At 64.3% G+C, this 10793-nt stretch overlaps 4 protein-coding genes across 4 annotated transcripts; all 4 read right to left on the bottom strand.

Moving 5' to 3' along the window:
• Positions 1 to 168: 168 nt before the first annotated feature.
• On the bottom strand, positions 169 to 1661 carry JCM10292_007378 (uncharacterized protein; the record flags this gene model as incomplete). The annotated part of the gene is made up of 6 exons (XM_076651652.1): positions 169 to 230; positions 305 to 326; positions 384 to 517; positions 577 to 672; positions 865 to 1453; positions 1533 to 1661. 6 exons carry the CDS (start codon positions 1659 to 1661, stop codon positions 169 to 171), a joined length of 1032 nt encoding a protein of 343 aa, XP_076502850.1.
• A 510-nt stretch (positions 1662 to 2171) lies between these two features.
• JCM10292_007377 (uncharacterized protein) lies at positions 2172 to 3604 on the bottom strand (the record flags this gene model as incomplete). Its single annotated transcript, XM_076651651.1, has 7 exons — positions 2172 to 2245; positions 2315 to 2336; positions 2407 to 2564; positions 2620 to 2718; positions 2817 to 2860; positions 2923 to 3425; positions 3476 to 3604. The coding sequence occupies 7 exons, from the start codon at positions 3602 to 3604 to the stop codon at positions 2172 to 2174; spliced, it is 1029 nt and encodes a 342-aa protein (XP_076502849.1).
• Positions 3605 to 4289: 685 nt separating this feature from the next.
• On the bottom strand, positions 4290 to 6815 carry JCM10292_007376 (uncharacterized protein; the record flags this gene model as incomplete). Its single annotated transcript, XM_076651650.1, has 3 exons — positions 4290 to 4840; positions 4902 to 6474; positions 6642 to 6815. 3 exons carry the CDS (start codon positions 6813 to 6815, stop codon positions 4290 to 4292), a joined length of 2298 nt encoding a protein of 765 aa, XP_076502848.1.
• A 1398-nt stretch (positions 6816 to 8213) lies between these two features.
• JCM10292_007375 (uncharacterized protein) lies at positions 8214 to 10731 on the bottom strand (the record flags this gene model as incomplete). The annotated part of the gene is made up of 6 exons (XM_076651649.1): positions 8214 to 8488; positions 8552 to 9564; positions 9630 to 9773; positions 9838 to 9968; positions 10045 to 10065; positions 10672 to 10731. The coding sequence occupies 6 exons, from the start codon at positions 10729 to 10731 to the stop codon at positions 8214 to 8216; spliced, it is 1644 nt and encodes a 547-aa protein (XP_076502847.1).
• Positions 10732 to 10793: the final 62 nt, after the last annotated feature.

Genomic DNA, 10793 nt, shown 5'->3' with positions numbered 1-10793 from the left:
CCCCCCCCCCCCCCCCCCCCCCCCCCCCCCCCCCCCCCCCCCCCCCCCCCCCCCCCCCCCCCCCCCCCCCCCCCCCCCCCCCCCCCCCCCCCCCCCCCCCCCCCCCCCCCCCCCCCCCCCCCCCCGCGGCGCTCTAGGCGGAGGCGGGCAGGACATTCTCGCGGCGCTCTAGGCGGAGGCGGGCAGGACATTCTCGCGGAAGTAGATGCCGTCACCGCCGACAATGTTGCCTGCATGGCCGGATGGGAGCAAACCACGGCGTCAGTCGAGCGATGCGAGGATGGGAGTGAGGAATTTAACGCACCGGCCTCGAGGTACTCGCAGACCTGCCAGAGCAAGAAGCCGTCAGCCCTGAGCAGTGCAAACGAAGGTCATATACGCACGAGGTAGTCGCCGAGACCAGAGCAGTTAGTCACTGCGCAGCCGAGCTGGCTGGTCCCGACCCAGACAAGCTGAGTGAAGTGTCCGGTAGCCGAGCTAAAGCCCGGGTTGTTGAAGTCGTAGTCGGCAACTTCGTCTGTTTCACGAGGGTCAGGCGAGTCCGCAACATGCAGAGTGGAAACGAGCTAAACGTACCGTACCAAGCCTGAACAGCTGCGTCGACGCTTCCGTAGCCGGCAGCCAAGTTCTCGCCCGCACCGAGCCCAGCTCCACCACCGTGCTCAAAGACACCTATAAACACCCAGGTGTCAGTGTTTGCTGTGGACAGGCCGGAGAGGGGACGAAAGCGCGCATGCATCAGCCCACGTCTGCGCAGCAGACGCGAGTTCGGTGGACCTGCACGGCCTTCTGTGTTAGCTGCGGAGTCAGTGGGCAGGGTAACTTGCACGCACCAGGTGAGCGCAGGAGCGTCGTGCCTAGCACGAAGCTGGTTGTGGATTGCGAGAGCAGAAGCTTCGACGGGGTCGGCAGGCGCAGGCGTTGCGACGGGTGGCTGCGAGGTAGTGCTCGTCGTGGTGGTGGTCGTGGTGGTCGTGGTGGTCGTGGTGGTCCTGCTCGTGGTAGTCGTTACAGCGGGAGGGGTCGTCGTCGTCGCAGAACTCGGCTGCTCGCTCGAGGTCGATGTCGTCAAAGAACTGGGCTGCTCGCTCGAGGTCGTCGTCTGAAGAGCAGCCTGCGACGAAGTCGTGGTGGTGCTAGTAGTCTGGAGCAACGCCTGGGTAGTAGAGGTAGTCGACTCCGGCTGCTCCGACGAAGAGGTCGTCTCGACATGCGCCGCCTCGGTCGTCACGGACGACGCGGCCACCGAGGTTGGCAGCGCGCTGTGACCGTGCCTGCTCGTGTGCGTCCCGTGGAAGCCGGGGCGCCTCGACGTGACCATGGTCGGGCGGGCAGTCGAAGGGCCGCCAGAGGCGCGCGAGGTCGGGATGGCTTCGATGCCGCGCGAGCGCGCGAGGCGCTGCTTCGCGGGTGCAGCGACTACATTGCTGCGCTCGGCGAACTTCAGGCAGTGCTGCAGAGCCCAGGCAAAGCGACCAAAAGGTGAGCCGTTGCGCCGGGTCGCGCCCAGTGATGAGCGGAATGAGACTTACATCGCCGCCTGCAGCGAACTCGATGCACTTGCGGGACGCGTGATTCGCGCCAGTCGACCGCTCGACGTGGTAGCCGAGCGCGGGAGCGGCCGCGATGGCTGCCGCGGCGAGGAGAGCGGTAGTGCGCATATTGCAGCGGTTGAGTGATGAGGAAGTGAGGATGTGGGAAACGAAGGGAAGGAGTTGGACGCAAGGCACAGCCGAGCAATCTGTCTATGGCACAATGGAGCCGCACAAAGGACCGAGCGGGAACAGACGACGAGGGCGATAAGAGCGAGCAAGTGCCCGGCCAGCGCAACGAGAAGTCGCGCGCGCCGGTCGGGCCTTCTGCGCGTCGACGCGGACCGCGAACGACTTCGCGAAGCCGTTGCGTCTGTACTCACCTACCAGCGAATCAAGCGAAGCGCGTCTAGCCCGCGCGCGATTACTCACGTACCCGGACGTGCCGTTGAGCAGCGCAACGAAACGAGCCAGCATTCTGTGCGAGTTGCGATGCATTGGCGGAACGCAGACTGCCAGAGTCGCGACTAGTACCAGCTCGTCCCTGTCGCGGCACGTCCGGACTACAAGAAAATTGAAGGAACGGAAGAAACGAGCGTGGGAACACCTCCGAACCAGTCGGAGAGATCGGCGAGCCGTTCACGAGAGGGCGGCGAGGACGTTGTCGCCGAATGACTTGGCCGTGCCGGTGGCGTCGAATCCGACAATGTTGCCTGTGAGCGAATGACCAAGCGCGAGAGTGAGATCGAAGCGATGAGGCTGAGGCATGAGTAAGGCCGCACCCGGAGACTTGTACTCGCAGACCTGCACATGAAACGGTGATCACTGTCAGTCGTATGAGAAACAGACAACGACTGCTCCAAGAAGCACTTGCCAAAAAGTTGCCGTTCCAGCTGAAGCCCTCGCCCTTGACCGGCGAGCACGTCGACAAAGCGCAGCCGACTTCGGTCGTACCCTTCCAGACGAGCTGCGTGAAGTGCCCGGTGGCCTCATTGTACGAGGGGTCGTCAAAGTCGTACTGCCCGACCTCGTCTGCGGGCTGAGAAGGTCAACTTGCGCGACGTTATTCGGATAACCGTGAACCCACTGTACCACATCTGGATGCCGCTTTCGACGGTCAAGCCAGTACCCGCCGCGAGGTTCTCTCCGGCATGGATGGCCTTTCCGCCACCGTGCTCAAAAACGCCTGTGCGCAAGTTGGTGAGCGCAGGGTCAGGGTGCCCGCTCCGAGCATCAGAAGCCTCGGCGGCACTCGATCGGAGGTCAGGAGACAAGAGCGCTCACACTTGTCTGCCCACGCTTGTGCGGCCGAGGCGAGCTCGTTAGACCTGCGGGCAAGGATTGTCGCGGTCAGCCTTCTGCACAGGTGCACGTCGGACGCGGAACGCGCCAGGTAAGGGCCGAGACACCGTGCTTAGCACGAAACTCGTTGTGCGCGTCGAGTGCGACCTTCTGGACCGAGCCCGCAGCGCCCGTTGAGCCCGAACCGCCTGCCGAGGTAGTCTTCGGAGGCGCAGCTGAGATCGTGTGTGCGACGCGGGTGGTGGTCACCGGCGGCCTCGAGGTCACTTTGCGTTCTTTCGAGGCGCGAAGCGTAGTAGGCGCCGCGCGCGAGGTCGTCGTGCGGCGGCGGGTCGTCGTTCGCGGCTGGGCCTCGAGGTCCGCGTTCTCGACGGCGGAAGTGGCTGCGGCTCGCGAGATCGATGTCTCGTGCTGCACGGGTACAGCTGTCTTGCCTGCCGCCGCCTCGCCGCCGTAGGTGATGGTCGTGGCCCAGCTCCACTCGTTCGATCCGGACCAGCCGGACGAGTGCTCCTTGTGCCACTGCCAGAAGCGGCTGAAGCGGTTCGTCAGGTCAGAGCTGTGCCTTCCGTGCTTGTGCTGGCCCCAGTGCTGTAGAGCGAATAGGTTCAGCGCCCACCGGACGTTGGCCGTTGACAGACACTCGCCTTCCTCAAGGCAGAAACGGCGGGCTTGTCGCAGTCGTTCGAGGCGGCAGACATGTCGCCGGCGAGCGCAAGACTGGGAGCGACTGCAAGAGCCGCGGCAAGGAAGAGGCGGAGCGAGACCATGTCGAGAGGTTCGTGCGGTTGCGGGGGAGAACGAAAGCGACGAGATGGGGTGGAAGGCCGGCTTTCACACAAGAGAGAGAAGAGAGCGGGAAAGTAGGGAGCGTGGAGGAGAGGAGAGAAGACCGAGAAAGAGCGACGAGAAAAGAGGAAAGCGAAGAAGCGAGGGCGACGAGAAACGGAACGAGACGCGAAAGTCACCAACGGCATAGGTCTGCGAGAAACCGCCTCAGCGTCTCCTGTTGCCAGCAACCGTGCGAACGATCGAGTGGATCACAGCGCAACGCAACACAGCGACAGGAGAGCGCAGAGAACGGACCTCGTTGTGCCTGAAGCCCAACTCACCGCAGATCGTGTCCTCCGCACACACACAAATATGGCCAAGAAACGTGTTCGCAACAGCTGAGGAAGATGTCTACAATTCGACGAGAGGAGAGGAGAGACGCGGGAGACAGGCCGTGAGAGGGAGCCACGCTGACCGCAGGGGAATACCATGAGCTACTCGGTACAAACAGAGTGTTTTCTCCCCGGCGGGACGACGCCGCCGGGGTCAATAGAAGATGGAGCGCTGAGAAATCTAGTGCTGAACAGGCGATAAGGACGCGTTGATGGATGTATCGGCGTCGCGGGACGGGCGATGGAAGGCGGGGTCGAATGTGTGTGTGCTGCCGCCGACAGACGGCGCGAACTAAGACTGCTGCTCCACCATCGCTGACGTATCGCGCAGGAGGACCGGGCTCGCCTTGCCTCCCGACGCTCCGTCAACGAGCGGCGAGCCCTTCTGCGCCAGCGGGGGCGAGAGTGTACCCGAGTGCTGCGACAGCGGCGGGCTCGGCTGAGGCGGCATGACCTCAGCAGACACGCCCGGCGGAAGCTGCTGCGGCTTCAGCGGGACGGGCGGCGCGGGCGATGCGTGACTCGTGCTCCGGCCGCGCTGCTGCTGCGACGCCGGCCGCGACGGCGGCTGCCAGCCATCGACAGCTGAGCCGTTCGTTGATGACACGCGAGGCGGACCGGCATGGTGCCCGCCGTTCGAGGTCGGCATCGGACTAGCCTCGTGCGAAGTGCGCCCGTCCGACGAGTCGAGCGGTACGCGCGGCGCAGTCTCATCAGACGGGCCGAGCGCACCGGGCGAGACGAGCTCGGGACCGGGTCCGAGGTTGAAGTGCTCGCGCAGCGCCTTGTTGTCTTGAGCGAGGCCGTTCGTGTACTCCTTTAGCGAGGTGATGTAGTCGACCGCTGCGAGCATTGACGAGTCAGCTCCTGTACTCAATAAGCGACAAGCTCGTGAAGATCGCACCCTTGCTCAGGACCTCCCACTTGCTCGCCTTCAGACCGCGCTCGAACGGCAGCTGGTCGCGCAAGTCCTCGAACAGCTGCGCCATCTCCTTTCGGCGCTTGCGCTCGGCGAGCTTGTGACTCACGCGCAGCTCGGGACTGCGAGAGTACGGCGTGTCCGTTTTCGGTGGGCCCTGTCCAGGCGCAAAGGCCGATGATGGGTCGAGGCTGACCGAGCCCGACGAGTTCTGCCGCGACGGCGGAGCAGGCGGGCCTCGCGCCCAGGGCGCCGGCGGGCCAGGTGGAGGACCCGAGGCGTGCTGTTGCGGGAGGGAGGAGTAGGACGTAGTCGAGGTGGTGCGAGAGTGCAGCTCGTCGTGCTCGGTAGGGGTGTGGGGGACGGAAGAGACGAGGAGAGAGGGCTGCGTGAGGTTGCGCGAGTGCGGAGGATAGCTGGACGGTGGTTGAGAGTGAGGGGAAGGGAGAGGATGCGGAACGGGCGGAGGCGGGGCCGAGTAGAAGGGCTGCTGGCCTTGCATCATCTGACTGACGCTGGGAATGCTCGGCCGGCGCGCAAAAGCGCTCGCATCGCCGTCGTAAGGCCCGCGCGAGACCGAACCTCGCGGGCCAATATGCTGCCCGTCCCAAGCCGGTCCCGGGCCGAGAGCGTGCTGCTGCCCAACCGCGGGCGGACCGTGTGCCGCTGCCGACGCGGGTCGCTGCTCGTAGCCCTGCACAGCGTGATGACCTGGCTGGTACGATGTCGCCGAATAGCCACCGAGGCTGCTCTGACTCGCATAGCTCTCGTTACTTCCCCGCCGGTCCTCCTCCCACGGGCTCAGCGGCCCGTATGACGAGTCCCTGCGCTGCTGCTCCGAGAGACTCAAGTTGTTGAGCTTGTCGTAGGTGAGCGAGGACGTGCGCCGTTTCGGGTGCGGCGGCTGGTTCGTAAGGTGAGACGGCGGATGCGGGAAAGCCGGCGGGGGGTAGCCGTAGCCGTGCTCGCCATTCGGGTCGTCGCCGGAGGTCTTGCGCTTCAGTCCGGGGGACGGGCTGGGGTGGTGCTCCTGCGGAGGAGGCATGCCGCGCTCCGGAGAAGCCGTGCCGTTGATGTTGTTGGAAAGAGAATGCCGCCGCATCGAATAGTCGAAGTAGGACGGGGCGTCGAGCGGGGTGGACGTCTGTGACGGGCCGCCGAAGCGGTACGCAGACGCAGGCCCTACGCTGGGCAGTTGGCTGAAGGGCAGGGAGGGCGGAGGTGCGTGCGAATGCGGAGGCGCGGCAGAGTACGTCGCCACGCCAAACTGGTAGGCGTCGTGGCTCGACGTCGGAGGAAAGCGGTCGTGCATGCTGCCCGTGCCGAATTGCGGGTTTGCAGGCGTATGGGCACGCAGCACCTCCATGCCCTGGTCAAGACCTTGCGAATGCGCGAATGCGGCACCGTTGGCGGCGTGCTCGGCGGACGTACGACGGTCCAGGGGAGGCGGGTGCGCGTGAAACGACTCGGCGTGCGGGGCGTGCGATTCTTGCGCAGCGGAGAAGGCGTGGAGGATGGGGTCGGAGTTGATGCTCTGGCGACGGCCGGCGGAATACCCCTGTCGGCACGCGAAGTACCACAGGCAGTCAGCGTAATCCGCTCGACTGTGTCGGGCTACGTCGACCCCTCTGTAGCGCTGTGCGCTTGAGCCTCGCAGAGCCGCGAACGCGCTTGTGCCAGTCGCCAGCACCAAGGACAAGGGACGCCTAGGGGAGCGAGACTCACAGGAGCGTCAAGAAATCCGGCAGGCGGCAGGTTGACAGGCGGGAGTCGGACTGGGCCAGCAGCAGCAGCAGCGGGCAGAGTGGGGCCGGGCGCACCAGGACCAGGACCGGGTGGCTCGGCGTACGAGAGGGGCCCGGGAGAAGGGGTGTGCAGCGCTGTGGGCGCAGCCTGCATCCTGAGGGCGCTGGGCGCGAGTGGCTTGGGCGCGCACTCGGTAGCGGCGCTCAGAGTCTCGTGGCGCAGGTTCGCCCTCGCGTGGGAAGCGCCCGGTCGAGCAAGGCGGCCGCGAGGGTTTGTTCGGCAGAGGCCTCGACCCGGCCGCCGTCCCTTCTCAGCGTTCCTGGGCCCCTCCTGCCCCAAAACTTGATCGCCCGACTCTCCGCATCAAGGGTCCACCGCGATTAAGTCCCGGATGCTTCCTCGCAAGCCGACCTGCGCCGCTTGTGCGTCTCCCCGCGTTAACGCTCTCGCTGAGCTGAGGAAGCCTGCGCAGGGCAGGGAAGGGGAGTCCGCTGGGTGTCCGCGTAGGGTGCGGCCGACTCGAGCCCGAGCGCGGCGTGCAAGGCAGAGGGACCAGGGCACGCGCGCTCACACGAGGCAAGGCGATTGCACCCTCGGCTCGCGTGGTGTCTCTCCGTCCCGTCGGCTTCTTCACTCGTCGTGCTGCTCACCTCGCAGACGGATGCTGCTGCTCGATCTTGAGCTGCAGTCCGGAACCGCGTCACCTCCAAGTCAACGGGAGAAATGAGAACGAGGGCCGACGATCCCACTTCCCTTCCTATCTGCACCCCGAGTTCTCGAGCTCTGCGCTCATTTTCCGCTGCCTGTTCGAGCAAGTGGCCAGTTCAACCACGCGAGCTCGCGCTGGTTCGCGTCGCGGGCGCCACTTCTCGTTGGCCAGTCGTTGAGAAAGTTCCTCGTCGGTTCCCGGCTCCCTTGCTGCCCCGCCTCCGCGACGAGGCACACTTCGCTGTGCCGAACGAGTGCCCTCGTCCATGTCGCAGCGCTTACGGCCCCGAAAGGGCAGAAGTGCGCTTCATCTCGACGAACAATACCTAGGTAGGCAGAGCAAGTGAACGAGCAGAGTCAAAGTCGTCTTTGCCTGCCGTGACTTCGCGCAACTGCGAGGGCGGACTGGCGCCGCATCGCGGACCAGCCAAAGCTGAGAACTGTGGAGGTTACAGGAAGCTGTCGCCAACAAGTCTTGAGCACCGAGGGAACGATCGCCACATCGTCAGCTTCGTAGCACACTTCGGAGCACGAGGAACGAGAAACATCGCAACAAATACAGGTAAGGTAGCGAAAGCGCAGCGGCAGCGGCGATTTAGCGAAAATATAGCAAAAGTGCAGCGGCAGCAACGCGGGCCGGAAGCTGAAGCAAGGCGAGCAAGCCAAAGCAGGTCGCTGCAGCAGAACTCCACTCTCGCGACGTCGATTGCTAGAAAGAATCAACCATGACATATTTGAGCGGGACAAGAATGGGGTTACCGGAATCAGAACGGAAGGAAGGAGGGACGGGAGAACGAGGGCCGCAAAGGCCATGTCTTGACAAGTGGGAGTCAAGTATGCCGTCTAGTGCGCCGCCGCGGGCGTCGACTCGACCTTGTCGCCAGTGTCGGTGGCCGACGACGTCGCCGTCGCCTCGTCCGTCGAAGGGATGGGCTCGCCGTTACCCGCCGCGTGGATGCGCTTGAGCTCGCGACGCGCAAGCCACATGTCCGCCGGGACCACCCACCACGAGACGACGCCGGCAATCGTGATAAAGGCGAAGACGGCAAAGGCGAAGTTGAGGTTTTCGCCGGTGACCGGGAACTCGAGGGGCGAGAAGAGGACGGCAAGGAGGAACGCTGCGAGTGCGAAGCAGGTCAAACACTTGCACCTCGCGGGTGACGAGATGGAATGAGGCGTACTGTTGAAGATGGCCGAGATGATGCAGAACGGAGTCGACCAGCGGCCGTTGGACCACTTGGCATTGGCAAACTCGCCGCGGGTGAAGATGAGGCGGAGCGTCGGAATGAGCGCATACGCGGCAATCGTCGGGACAGCGCCGCACGACACAAGCGACGTGAAGGCGACCGATGAGGGGAGGATGGTGCACAAGAGGATGGCCGCGACGACGCCGATGAAGATGATGGCGTTCTTGGGCTGGCCGTTCTTGTCGACCTTGCCGATCCACTTGGAGCCGGGGAGGATGCCGTCACGCGCGATGGCAAAGATGAGGCGCGATGCGGCGGTGACCGCAAGCGACGTGTTGATCAGGAGACCCATGCACGCCACGATGGTCATGACGAGCTGGCCGCCCTTGCCGAGCGCGAGCTGGTAGATCGTGACGAAGGGCTGCGGCGTGTAGATGCCGAAGATGACGTCGAGGTTGGGCGAGCAGAACAGGAAGAGGATGAGGAGCGGGATGGCGAGGATGCCCGAGAGCGCGGCGGACCAGAACATGCCACGCGCCGACGCGAGCGACGCGTTCTTCGTCTCCTCGGCGATGTGGCCCGACGCATCCCATCCGGTGACGACGCCCGACGTTGAGAGGAACGAGAGGATCCAGGTCCAGGCTGGGGCCGCTCCTGCGCCGTTGTAGTACTCGGTAAACACCCACTTGGCGTCCTGGAAGCCGTACGTCTGCGAGACGCCGACTGGGAGCCAGATCATGGTGAGGATGAAGTCGATCGCGATGATGATGGCCGACGCCTTGAAGATCCAGGCGAAGCGGTGCGGCGAGAGGAGGTTCGACATGATCGTAATGAACAGGAAGGTCTCGGCAACGGCCCACTGAACAGCACGGAACTTGATGTTCGAGCTGTCGAGCGTGCCGGGGAAGTAGGTCTGGAAGACGACGAGCTCCGACAGCATGAAGTCGGCCGTGCCCTGCGTGTTGCTCGCGACGAACGAGGTCCACGCTGTCGACGCCCAGTATGCGCTGAATGAACGAGCTTCGTCAGCTGCGGCTCGACTTGCGCAACCAAGCACGGAAGGAAGACGCACACAATGAAGCCGAAGAAGCGGCCGTACTTCTTGCCCGCGGCTTCGGCCGCCCACACGTAGATCGAGCCGCTAAGCGGAATGGACGAGCAGATCTCGGCAAGGCAAGCAGCCGTGATCGTCATGAAGACCGTCGTGATGACCATGCTGCAGCGAGTAAGAGAGGGTGTCAGGGAGCAGCAATGGCTTGGTGCAGACGAAGCCAGCGGACCTGGACCAGAGAGCAACGGGTCCGCCGTTGTAAAGACCGTAGGCGTAGAGGAGGCGAGCGCCACCGACAACGTTCAACGCGCCGAAACCGGCCATGAAGCCCTCGAAGTGACCCCAAGTGCGGTGCAAAATCTGGTTGTCTCGGCGTCAGGAGACTCGCTCATGCGATTCGTCACAGACCCGGAGAAATTGGCGGGTGCCTTCGCACCTGCTTGTATCCGAAGGCAGCCTTTGAGAGGCGCAAACCCCCGATTCCGGTCGTCAGTTCTTTCCGCCCATTTCTGATCCCGCTCGTCCCGCGCGAAGGGGAGGAGCGGGGGGTTACGGGTAAAGGCAGAGAAAAGGGAACTCCACGCCGACCGAACAAGCGGCGGAATGGAGTGAGCAAACGGAGGGTCACGATCCTTTCGCACGTGTACGAGACGTGTTCCAAGTTCGAACGGTATGATCTCAGCGACGTCTGGATTCGACACGGTCATCCTCGCGCACGGTTTGGCCCTTGCAGCCGCACGTGCACGAGGGGCAGATCCGCGCGAGAGTATACCCTGGCACGCCCGCGCTGGAGAGGGGGTCCGACGCAAAGCGCGGTCTCCAGCGGTGACCGGGCGGCAGAGACCAGACGAAGCACCCGATGTGACCTTCCCTGAGGAGAGGGATGCAAGTTCGCCCAAGGTGTTGAACCTTGAGCGAGGTCCCGGCGATGTCCCCAGGTGTCGACAGGAAGGGGGATTGCGGGCTGAAGAGGCGTACAGTCGTAGGAAGAATCGCGAACGCCCATGTGCCCGCTGCATTTGCCGGCTCAGCCGTGGCGGAGAGCGTCCTTGTCGAGGCTCACGAGCTGCTCCTCGTCGCCGTAGCTCGAGAGGCTGCGCTGGTCGGTGTCCTTGTCGGGCATCGTCGGTCGAAGAATCGCGATTCGGCGGTGGAAGCTAGTGACGCGGGTCTTGGATGGTGCAA

The sequence above is a fragment of the Rhodotorula paludigena genome, assembly GCF_050403205.1.
Source record: "Rhodotorula paludigena JCM10292 DNA, Rt_paludigena_JCM10292v1_ctg54, whole genome shotgun sequence".
NCBI lineage: Eukaryota > Fungi > Basidiomycota > Microbotryomycetes > Sporidiobolales > Sporidiobolaceae > Rhodotorula > Rhodotorula paludigena.
This window is presented reverse-complemented; position numbering and strand designations above follow the sequence as displayed.